The 12,234-nt window shown below is 42.3% G+C and overlaps 1 protein-coding gene across 1 annotated transcript in view; it reads right to left on the bottom strand.

Annotated features, from left to right (window-relative positions):
- The window catches only part of IGSF22 (immunoglobulin superfamily member 22), a 197,629-nt gene that overhangs the window by 34,189 nt on the left and 151,206 nt on the right, over positions 1–12,234 (bottom strand). Inside the window, 8 exon segments of the mRNA XM_074954876.1 lie at positions 972–1,085; positions 2,025–2,202; positions 2,720–2,759; positions 4,205–4,304; positions 5,377–5,513; positions 7,250–7,381; positions 8,028–8,171; positions 11,623–11,629. Of these exon segments, the coding sequence (XP_074810977.1) occupies positions 972–1,085; positions 2,025–2,202; positions 2,720–2,759; positions 4,205–4,304; positions 5,377–5,513; positions 7,250–7,381; positions 8,028–8,171; positions 11,623–11,629 (852 nt within the window).

Below are 12,234 nucleotides of genomic sequence, written 5' to 3'. Positions count from 1 at the left end.
GTACAACACCACGTTTAAGGAGCTTGTCCAGCAGCTTAGCCAGCAATGGGGCTGCACGGCAAACCCTACAATAATTGTCCTCAATCTCCATGTCCACTGACCAGTTTCAGATAGAAATCAGTGATCAGCAATGATGCTTTGCCCAGGCACGTCAGCCTTTCAGAGGCTGTAATAGGTTACTAGAAGAATACATCATGTGGTGCTGAGATGGGTAATTATTGTGACCAACAACATAGAGTCTTTAACCCATAGCAACTCCTTACTCAGGGCTATATTCTGGTGTTCTTATTTCCTTTGTACCTTACTTTGTGAACAGTCTCCCTGAAATCAATGCACTGACTTGCAATTTAAAGTACCATTCAATGTGAGAAAGGATGCCAGAATCTGGCCCTTCATTTTTGCTTAGTCTTTAGTTGGCATTGATTTCGCTGTGGGTTTATGCTGACTGTGTAAAACATCAGGAGTTGACTTATCATGATTGCAGGCAAAATAAATGGAGGGTCAGCAGTTGGAGGGATTAATAAAAATTAAAAAGAAAAGAAACCAAATAGGGGAATCTGTGCTAGAGGGATTCTTTACCAAAGATGTAGCACTCCAGTGTCTTTACCTAAAGCAAAAGGAAGGAGTAGGACTAGTTGTACACCCCTCAAACAGACCCTGTCAGACAGGACACTGAATAATACACAGCATTCTTACCACCTTTCCTCACCCACAACTGAATGTGCAGCTAGAATAGCTAAGCCCTCAGTTAAGTAACACTGACAGATTTATTTGACCATAAGCTTTTGTAAGCTACAGCTCACTTCACGAAAGCTTATGCTCAAATAAATTGGTTAGTCTCTAAGGTGCCACAAGTACTCCTTTTCTTTTTGCGAATACAGACTAACACGGCTGTTACTCTGAAAACTGACAGATTGAATCTCAGTACCTCCACTTATTTTAGTCAAACCAAAGGAAATATGGGAGGTTACCTTATACCATGTCATCTTAGTATTGGGGTCCTTCAGTTCCAGAATGGTGTCAAATATAGCTGTGGAATCCACTTTAGCTGAGACATCCTCAAGAGGTTTTAGAACTTTGACTGCCTGCAAGATCAGTTTATGAAGAAATATAACAGAAATCTGTATTGCTTCCCACAACTTGAATTAGACTGGATCTTTGTTCCCATTAATAATAAATTTTTTTACTATTATTTTTATTTCGCATTGGTTCTTGGAATTTGTGATACTCAAAAAGCAACACTGTTTCCATCTTCTGGACATCTGGTATTGTTTTTTGTGCATGCAGAGAGCAAGGATGGCCTTGGGATTAAGGCACTTGAATAGGAACACAGCAGAGCTGGGTTCAATGTCTGGCTCTGCCACAGACTCCCTGTATGACCTTGGGCATGCCACTTAATTTTTTTTCTGTGTGTCAGCTCTCCATCTGCAAATGGGATATTAATATGTCCCTTGTCTCCCTTCTCTAGTTGGACAGTAACCCTTTAGAGCAGGGACTGTCTATGTTTTACAGCATCTAGCACAATAGGGCCTTGATCTTGGATAAAATCTCTAGGTGCTGTCATCATACAGATAATAAACAACAATACAGAAAAGATTCTGGCTGAGCAAGTGGAGGCTTTTGTTACAATGAGAATTCTTCTTACAACACTCGTTATTTTCTAAAGGGGCTGAAGGCACATTCTCCTTGCTGAATTTCAATGGGATTTGGACACCTAATAACTTTATGCCCCTTTGAAAATTGAAGCCAGAGGACCAGATGCAAAACTTGGATGTGGATCCAGTTTTGGATTTTGAACTGCCCTTCCCCTGCTAATTTGTTTGGATGTGGATTTTCTTCCAGGCCCATCTCTAATGAAATCCTTTTCTCCTTGGCTTACAGCTGACTTTCTGTAAAGTGTTCAGCAATGCTGCCTCTGAAGGCCATTACTGTAGTGTGGTTTATGCGTAGGAGTGTTGTTCATTATAGACACAAAAATAGAAATGCATGTTCAAGGTGTTTTGAAAGCTGATGGCATTACTAACCTCAACCTCCACTTTCTTCTTCATCTCCTTTAGCTTCCTGAGGAGCCCACGGAAGTCGGTGAAGCCGTATTCCATGCAGACCCTCTCAAAGTCCTTTTTTGGCACCTTGGAGAGGATCTCAAGCATTTCCTTCTCATCGGTCACCTTCTTCGCTTTCTTTTTTGGAGCAGGAGGGCCCCTGCGCATAGACCCCATATAATGCAGGGTATATTTCAAAGTGACAAACGCGCCTCTCACCTCTACAGCTTTGGATGTGATGGGACTCCTGCCTGTGGAAGCTGTAGGGCCAGACTTCCCATTGGTAGGATTCCAAACAAGAATGGGGCTCCCCGCTTGTGGGGAAAAAGGGGCAGGATATTTGTCTCCCCTGCTGCTGGAAGGAGGGAGGGGAGAATTCCCCGGCACCGCTGTCAGAGAATCTGCTGGGTGTTAGTTGCCTTCTCCTCCAGTGCTGAGGCCAGAGGGGAAGAGTGGGCTGACCTGTGAGTTACTGAGTCTGAACATGGCCGTCCCAAAGCTGGGAGCCTTGAGCAGTTCCCTGCACTGCTCGTGCTGTTGTTCTGCTCTGTAAAGTGTCTCTGTAGAAATGGCCTAGTGTCTCAGTGCACACCAGAGAAACCCGGCTCAGCTTATTGAAATAAAGAAATAAAAATAAAGAAATAATACATAAGTCCTCCAGAGATAAAACTCCTCACCTTTTCTTAAGCATTTTTTTGAAATCCAACTTTTCTTGACCTGAAAAAACAAATCCCAAAGTAACTACCTGTATTCATTCAGCTGAAGCGTAATAATAAATAACAATACAAATAACATCCAGAGGGATTCCGTGGCTTTGATGCACTCTGCAGGCTAAGGGGCAAATCCTGCAGGAAGTCTCAAAAGCAGCTGGACAGGCCGAAGACATAAAAATGCTATGCAGGGAGATTTGAGCACCATCCTAAGCCTGTTCTACAGAGCAGTGATTGATAGCAGCTGTCTACAGGTTTGCAGTATAAGGCACAGAATGGGCTATCGATATGTAATTAGGTGGATCCACTGGTCAAACTGTGTAGTGGAGGGGAAATGCTGTTGCTCCTCTGAGGGAATGACCGTAGAGCCTTTTCTGAGGTAAGATGCCCTCTGGAAGTCACAGCTTTGTGGGAGATGCTTGGCTCCTAGTAGTGCCAGCTGTGCGTGCTGTTGTCAGGGCTCTAGGGCTCCTACATCTCCTCGCTGCATATTGACAAGCCAACATAAGAATAAACTGGAGCTAACCAAAAGCGCTGTGTCACTATTACCCTTGGGGAAGGGAGGGACCAAGACAAGGAGAGCGTCGAACTCATTGCCAAACCCAGAACTCCCATATGGCAGTGCAAGATGTTTGCCATGGAAACGTTGGCTTCTCACAGGTAAATGTCCATAAGCAACACTTTCCCACCCCCCCAAAAATGATGGGGAAATTGTCATTGTTAATAATCAAAATGAACAAAGGGGAATGGTGACAAGTGTGTCTACAAAAAGGCTAACAAGGGTCCCAGTGCGGTGCACAGGAACACATCAGGGGTGAAGTGGAAGAGGAGTTTAAAGATGCACCTGATTGCCCAACTGGACAGTAGATATGTTGGGATCTGCCTGCTTTTTAGTGCTTGAGGTGAAATTCCCTTTAGTTCAGAGCACCCTCACAAGTCCTCTGCACCACCCCAAGCCTTCTTAGCCCTCTGTGTGGGGTGAATATCACTCCTGCTCTGAGAGGAAGGATGGTCCAGTGGTTAGAATACTAGCTGCAAGCTCAGGAGAACCAATTTCAGTTTCTGGCTTCACTACAGACTTCCTGTGTGACCTTGGGCAGGTTACTTAGTCTCTGTGTGCCGCAGTTCTCCATAGATTGTGAGGCACTCAGACAATACGGGGAAGGGGGGGAGATAAGTATCACAGATAGAAATTAGACAGCAAGAAATCTGAGAAATATTAAAATGGTCAAATAACCTAATTTTATTGCTAAATCTCGACTGTTACAGTCATTACATCTTGCACAAATAAAAAGCATTACAGCAGGGTAGTTTTTTCCTCACCTGGTAGTGAAAACTCTCTTGGAAGCAAGCATTCACTGAGATTCCTAAAAAGAGCTAATTGGATCCTTCCAAATCTCATTCTTAATTAATTAGTCTAGTTATTAATCAAGCTGGACCCCGGGCACTTACTTTCAGTCACAATCAAGGACACAGTGTAGATGATATCAGCATGGTCATTGGAAACGATGCACTTGTAGTTATCAGCATCATCTGGGGCGAGGGACTCCAGCTGGAAGAAGAAACACATGGACCAAGAGACCAAAAGTGTTAGTGGCTCAAATGTATTAAAATGGACTCAGGAATCCCATTATGTATTTATTTTTAAACCCTATTTTTAACACGAGTTTATGAAATCATCTCTTGAAAATAGAAACGCTTGAGGGAGAATCTTGGAGCCCAATCCTGCAACCCCTACTCAAGTGATTAAGGAAATTAAGGCCAAGCACTAGTGACCTGATCCAAAGCCTAGTGAAGTCAGTGGAGCTTAGGTGCCTAATTACCTTTAAGGATCTGGGGCAGGGAGTCTTTAAATTGACTTCAATAACCTTTGGATCAGGCCCTAGATTTAGAGGTTCTTGGCCTGAAATGGGATATTTTATCAGCAAAAACAGTTGAGTTTCTTTCCTGCTCTGTCCTTTAGGCTGGCCCTCTGCACAGAGATGAATGTAACCCAAACCATGCATATCCAGCATGGAGAGCATCCAACAAAGAACAGGACAGCTACCAGGCACGGGGTTTGAGGCCCAAGGAATAGATGGGTTTTCATGAGGGAGCTTTGTGGAAGAGGACCGGGAAGGAGCTTGGCATGCATCAGCTGGCAGGCTGGTAAGCAAAAAGGACTGCCTGAAAGATGACATGAATTAGGATAGGGTCAAGGACAGAGCAGATGGGAGAGATGCAGGAAGGTGGACATAAGGGCAGAACTTTTGTTGCAAATGACCCTAAATATGAAATAGGGCTGAAATGGGACGTACGTTGTCCATCAGCATTATTTAGTATCATCATTTCCATTACAGTAGTGCCTGGCAACCCCAATGAAAAATGAGGGCCCAAGAGTGCTAGACCCTGTACAAATAAGTAGCACAGAAAATGGTCTGTGCTTACTATCAAGGCTCTGTGCTCAGTACAGGGCTGAATGTCATCATCTACACATGGTAAGCAATCCCCCCCAAATCTTACAGCAGGACTATGGCAAATGATGGTGTCTTAGACCATTGCTGAAGAATGCTGTGGTGCTTTTGTATAGAGATAATGATAACACAATCAGTTACAAGCCAAAAATAGTAAAAGACATGCATTACCTTTAGCACAAACTCCTTATTGATACTGTCAAAAAACATTTTTGAACCCTCTTTTATTGGTATCCCACTTTCTCTTTTCCATGTTACACTGGGCTTGGGGTTACCTTTCACTTTAGCTCGAAATACTGCTTTGTCTCCTGAAATTCCAGGAGGAGAAATATTAGAGTGAGGAATTAAAAAGGAACAACATTTATCCATGATGTAGTTTCTCTACACTCGCCTAAATTACTTGGGGTCATCTTAATGGTATAAACCTCTTTTCCTTTTTGGAAAAGGTCAGATTAATGTAACTCTATTGATTCCAGTGGAGTTATACTGTGGGTTATACTGGCTCATTAAAAATGATCTGCACTTTTAGGAAAAGGTAAAAATGGGATTGTCCCCTTTTTGTGAAAGATGGGCACTGAAGACTTGAAAAGTCTTTCTTTCTGTTTTACATTAGACATTCATATCTTGTATACTCTGCTTTTCCTAGAAGACTTATGGATGACTGGAAAACTTATTTATTTACTCGTCTATTTGCAAGGGCCATGTTCTGCTGGCCTTACTTAGGCAAAACTTCCCCAGATGGGAGGTTTGCTTGAGGAAGGCAGGCATGATTTGGCTCTCACTAAGGACAGATCTGCACCTTTGAAGTCAACGGGAGTTCTGTCATATACTTCAATGTGCGCAGGGCAAGGCCCTAAAAATAAATAGTTGATATATATCTGACCAAATGGATGAGTACACAGGGCAGGCATTTGCAAATGAAATCAGGCATTTGCATGCAGAGTTACTAGGGCTGTCGATTAATCGCAGTTAACTCACGCGATTAACTCAAAAAAATTAATCATGATTAAAAAAATTAATCACGATTAATCACAGTTTTAATCGCACTGTTAAACAATAGAATACCAATTGAAATGTATAAAATAGTTTGGATGTTTTTCTACATTTTCATATATATTGTATTCTGTGTTGTAACTGAAATCAAACATACTGATGCAGAAACTATAGAACCTGAACTACCTAAAAAAGAAAAAAACCCCTTCTGCTGGTGGCCTCTGACTCAGATAATGAAAATGAGCATGCGTCGGTCTGCACTGCTTTGGATTATTACCGAGCAGAACCTGTCATCAGCATGGACGCATGTCCCCTGGAATGGTGGTTGAAGCATGAAGGGACATATGAATCTTTAGTGCATCTGGCATGTAAATATCTTGCGATGCCGGCTACCATAGTGCCATGTGAAAGCCTGTTCTCACTTTCAGGTGACATTGTAAACAAGAAGCGGGCAGCATTATCTCCTGCAAATGTAAACATACTTGTTCGTCTGGGCTGAACAAGAAGTAGGACTGAGTGGACTTGCAGCCTCTAAAATTTTACATTGTTCTATTTTTGAATGCAGGTTTTTTTGTACATAATTCTACATTTGTAAGTTCAACTTTCATGATAAAGCAATCGCACTACAGTACTTGTATTAGGTGAATTGAAAAATACTTTTTCTTTTGTTTTTTTACTGTGCAAATATTTGTAATGAAAAATAAATATAAAGTGAGCACTGTACACGTCATATTCTGTGTTGTAATTGAAATCAGTATATTTGAAAATGTAGAAAACATCCAAAAATATTTAAATAAATGGTATTCTATTAATGTTTAAGGTGCGATTATTTTTTTTAATCACGCGATTAATCACAATTAATCACAATCGCTTGACAGTCCTAACAGTTATCCATTTTGTGTGTTCAATTACATGTTTTGCACATGCAATGCCCTGTTTACACCCACACGTGCAGGTTTGGTGAGCCCATTTCAGGCACCTGTTTTGAAACGTTCTATCTTTAGTGTCCTGGTAATGAGGTGACTTTTCAGTGGAATGGGGTGCTGCTTACCCTCAGGGGCTGTCAGTGGATGAGGCTTCTCCACAAATTCAGGGATGCTTTCTCCTAAAGGGATCTCAAAGGAGCGTGTCACCATGCTGAAGGACTCCACCGTGGTAGAAGATTTCCTAGAAACAACTTCCTCTGTTCGAAGACATATATATTAGCCAGGAGGAACAGAAATGCGGTTTTTGAGGTGTTTATTTCTTGTGGGGGAGGGACCCCCAACATAAATTAATTATATTGAAAATGGTTTAGATCAGCTGAAACCCGGATAGAAGCATGGTTCAGGGCATAGGGCACTAGCCTTGGGACTTGTGACCCTGGGGACTTGAGACCTTGCTTCACCACAGACTTTCTGTGTGTGACTTTGGACAAGTCACTTAGTCTCTCTGAGATTTAAGTTCCCCATCTGTAAAATGGGGATAATGGCACTTCCCTACCTCATAGGGGTTGTTGTGAAGATAAATACATCATATATTGTGAAGCACTCATATACTATGAATATGAGGGCTATAGAAAACCTGCTTATCAAAAGTCCCATGAAGAGGTTTCAATAACTATAGTTGTCATGCACTTTGCATTGGGTTTTAGCCTCTTAAGGCCTGTTTTTTGCCTGTGGTATCTAGCCTGGTCCATGGACTGATTTGGATCAACCATACTCCTCCATGCAGTCAGAAATGCAAGCATTATGAGGAAAGACCTCTCTGCTAGCCCAATTTATAATCTAAAAGCCAGGACAACACCCTTTGGGGTTGTATCAGCTTCCAGAGACTGAAATGATACTTGCCTCCCACAGTCTGAGATATATGTTGCATCTGGGAGCTGGAGACTTTAATGGAGTGATGTTGCTGGACCCTGGTTTCCATTTGCATGACTGTGGTTGCCATGATGAAAATATCTCAACTTCTGCACCTCTCAGTATGCGTGTGAACTTTGGTGGGGAGAAAGGGGAGACAGAATGGGATTCAGAATTAAAAAAATAAACATGCCTAGCTGATCCGCTCAGACATAAGGCCTTTCACTACCGTTTCTGCAGTTGTATTTTTTCAGCAAATCAGGATAATGTTCTGTGGTGGACTATCACAGAGGAACAATTTCAGCACTTATCAGCCCAAAGGCTAAAAGGATAAGATTTTGAAATTATTCATTTCAGAAGGCTCCAAGATGCTTCATTTTTGGTCAAAATTAGTGAACATAAGAATGGCTATACTGGGTCAGACCAATGGTCCATATAGCCCAGTGGTTCTCAACCAGGGGTACATCTACCCCTGGGGCTACATCAACTCATCTAGATATTTGCCTAGTTTTACAGCAGGCTATATAAAAGGCACTAGTGAAGTCAGTAGAAACTAAAATTTCATACAGACAATGGCCTGTTTATACTCTATGTACTATACACTGATATGTAAGTACAATATTTATATTCCTGTTGATTTATTTTATAATTATAGGGTAAAAATGAGAAAGTCAGCAATTTTTCAGAAATAGTATGCTGTGACACTTTTGTATTTTTATGTCTGATTTTGTAAGCAAGTAGCTTTTAAGTGAGCTGAAACTTGGGGTACACAAGACAAATCAGACTCCTGAAAGTACTCTGGAAAGATTGAGAGCCACTGATCTAGCCCAATATCCTGTTTCTGACAGTGGCCAGTGCTGGATGCTTCAGAGGGAATGAACCAAACAGGGCAATTTTGAGTGATCCATCCCGTCGTTCAGTCCCACATTCTGGTAGTTGGAGGTTTAAGGACACCCAGAGCATGGGGTTGCGTCTCTGTCAATCTTAGCTGATAGCCATTGATGGACCTATCTTCCATGAATTTATCTGATTCTTTTTTTAACCCAGATATACATTTGGCCTTCACAGCATCCTATGGAAACCAGTTCCACAGGTTGACTGTGAGTTGTTCCTTTTGTTTGTTTTAAACCTGCTGCCTATTAATTTCATCAAATGACCCCCTAGTTCTTGTGTTACGCGAATGGGTAAATAACACTTCTTTATTCACTTTCTTCATATCATTCATAATTTTAGCGTCTTCTACCATATCCCTCCTTATTCATCTCTTTTCTAAACTGAACAGTCCCAGTTTTTTAATCTCCCCTCAGACAAAAGCTGTTCTATACCGTCACCATTTTCATTGCCCTTCTCTGCACCTTTTCCATTTCTAATATATCCTCATTGAGTTGGGGCTATCAGAGCTGCACAGTTTTCAAGGTATAGGCATACAATGGATTTATATAGATGCAATATGATATTTTCTGTCTTATCATCTATCCCTTTCCTCATGGTTCCTAACATTCTGTTCGCTTTTTTGATTGTTGCTGCACATTGAGCAGATGTTTTCAGAGAACTATCCAGGAATACTCCAAGATTTCTTTCTTGAGTGGTAACAGCTAATTTAGACCTCATCATTTTGTATATAAAGTTGGAATTATGTTTTCCAGTGTTCATTACTTTGCACTTATCAACACTGAATTTCTCCTGCCATTTTGTTGTCCATCACCCAGTTTAGTGAGATCCCTTTGTAACTCTTCACAGTCAGCTTTGGACTTAACTATCTTGAGTAATTTAGTAGCATCTGCAAATTTTGCTACTTTACTGTTCATCCCTTTTCCCAGATCATTTATGAATATGTTGAACAGTACAGTACAGGTCCACGGGGGACCCTGCTATTTATCTCTCTCCATTGTGAAAACTGACCATTTATTTCTACCCTTTGTTTCCTATCGGTTAACTAGTTACTGATCCATTAGAGGACCTCCCCTCTTATCCCACAACTGCTTAGTTTGAATAGGAGCTTTTGGTGAGGGATCTTGGCAAAGGCTTTCTGAAAGATATTAACTGGATCACCCTTGTCCACATGCTTGTTGATACCCTCAAAGAACATTAATAGATTGGAGAGGCATGTTTTCCCTTGTTAAAAGCCCTTTTGACTCTTCCCCAACATATTGGGCTTCTGTGTCTGATAATTTTTTTCTTTATTATAGTTTCAACCAGTTTCCCTGGTACTGAAGTTAGGCTTATTGGTCTTTAATTGCCAGGATCACCTCTGGAGCCTTTTTTAAAAACAGGCACTATATAAGATACCCTCCAGCTATCTGGTACAGAGACTGATTTAAGCAATGGGCTTCATACCACAGTTAGTAGTTTGGCAATTTCATATCTGAGTTCCTTCACAGCTCTTGGGTGAATACTATCTGGTCCTGGTGACTTATTACTATTTAATTTATCAATTTGTTCCCAAACTTCCTCTATTGACATCTCAGTCTGGGACAGTTCCTCAGATTTGTCACCTAAGAAGAAGGGCTCAGGTGTGGGGCCCTTCTTCACATCCTCTGCAGTAAAGACTGATGCACAAAATTAATTTAGCTTCTCCACAACAGCCTTGTCCTTGAGTGCTCTTTTAGCACCTTGATTGTCCAATGGCCCCACTGACTCTTTGGCAGGCCTCCTGCTTCTGATATACTTACTTTTTTGTTGTTGTTAGTTTTTATATCCTTAGCCAGCTGCTCTTCAAATTCTTTCTTGGCCTGACTTCTAAAACTTTTACACATGACTTGCCAGAGCTTGTGCTCCTGTCTGTTTCCCTCACTAGGAGTGCTTTTAGCTATTTATTCTTTAAGGACTGGCTCGTCAATTGGTGTAAACCAGTGTAACTGGTGTTTTCAGCTAGATCGATTTACACCAGCTGAGGAGCTGGCGGAGAACATAAACTATGCTGCACTGCATCAGCTCTGACCATTTATTAAAAGGTTTTAGGGTGTGTCCCTGCAACTTTCACTCATGTAACTAGCACTTACTAACCTGAGTAACCTCACTGAAGTCTACTCACTGAAACAAAGACTGCTCATGTAATTAGGCACTTATACCCTCATTTTGCACCACGAAAGTCAATGGGAGCTTTGCCACTGATGTGCACGGGAGCAGGATTAGGCCCCTGACGCCTATTCATTTGTATTTTACTCAGGGTTTTTTAATCCACTAATTTTAAAGAGTGAATCAGAGAAGGAGGGACAGAATTTCCCTAAGCAAGACCCAGAGCAGAAAGTTCAGCTCTGGGTGCATCCCACAGCCTGCAGTAGAGGATAGGCAGGACCTATATGCCCTGGGTAGAGCTGCAGGAAGCAGTGTGTCTCAGGCAGGCACAACACCACTGAAAGGAGCTTGTAGGAAGCATACCCACTGCGCTACCCTGGAACAGTGTGCAGTATTCGCTTCCTCCTCAGCAGGGCATGGAGAGGAGGCCAAACCCTCTTTCTGCTCCTGCTAGCAAGTCTCATACCAACAGCAGTGTTAGAGTCCAGTAACCCTTGCACTAGTGCAATCACAATGGCTATTGGTCATGCCCACCCAGTGCACTGTAGGAGTGGGAAGAATGATTGACTCTCCCTCTGCTTGCCCAAAGATTGGGTACCATTAACACCTTAACGTTTTGTTTCCCTAGTGCTAAAAGTCCTCTTTGGCAACCGATATACAACAAAGACTAGAACATAGGTCCACAAGTCCCTGACACACTCTTGTGGTGTTAAAGAATCATGTCAGAGAACCATCATCTGGAACCTGATCTCCTCTCACCCCGTTTTCCTGGAACAATGACCTGGTTTGGTGTGGGTTGGGATTATGTGTTACACCTCCAGGGGATGCAGGGCAGAAGGCACAATCCATGGGGAAGGGGAACTTTAAGCCACCTTTATGACTGTGTGTGACCAGACGCCAGACTTATCAGTGATGTTGCCTAGTGATTAGGTCGTTGGGCTCTCAATTTCCCCTCTCGGTCTCTGATGCTGCCTCTAGGCAACTAGTTGTGACCGGAGGCCAGGCTTCTTGGTGGCATCGCCTAGTGGTTATGTCATTGGTCACTCAAATTTCCTCCTCTCAGTCTCTGATGCCACCTGTTGGCAACTCCTCTAGTAGTGGGATGGCCTACCTTTTGGTGGGCGGCAACTCAGCCCTCTGTCTGGGTCACCAATTTAGCTCAACTCCCCCTCCCCCTTTC

This window comes from Natator depressus, chromosome 6 (genome assembly GCF_965152275.1).
Source record: "Natator depressus isolate rNatDep1 chromosome 6, rNatDep2.hap1, whole genome shotgun sequence".
In the NCBI taxonomy this organism is placed as follows: Eukaryota; Metazoa; Chordata; order Testudines; family Cheloniidae; genus Natator; species Natator depressus.
This window is presented reverse-complemented; position numbering and strand designations above follow the sequence as displayed.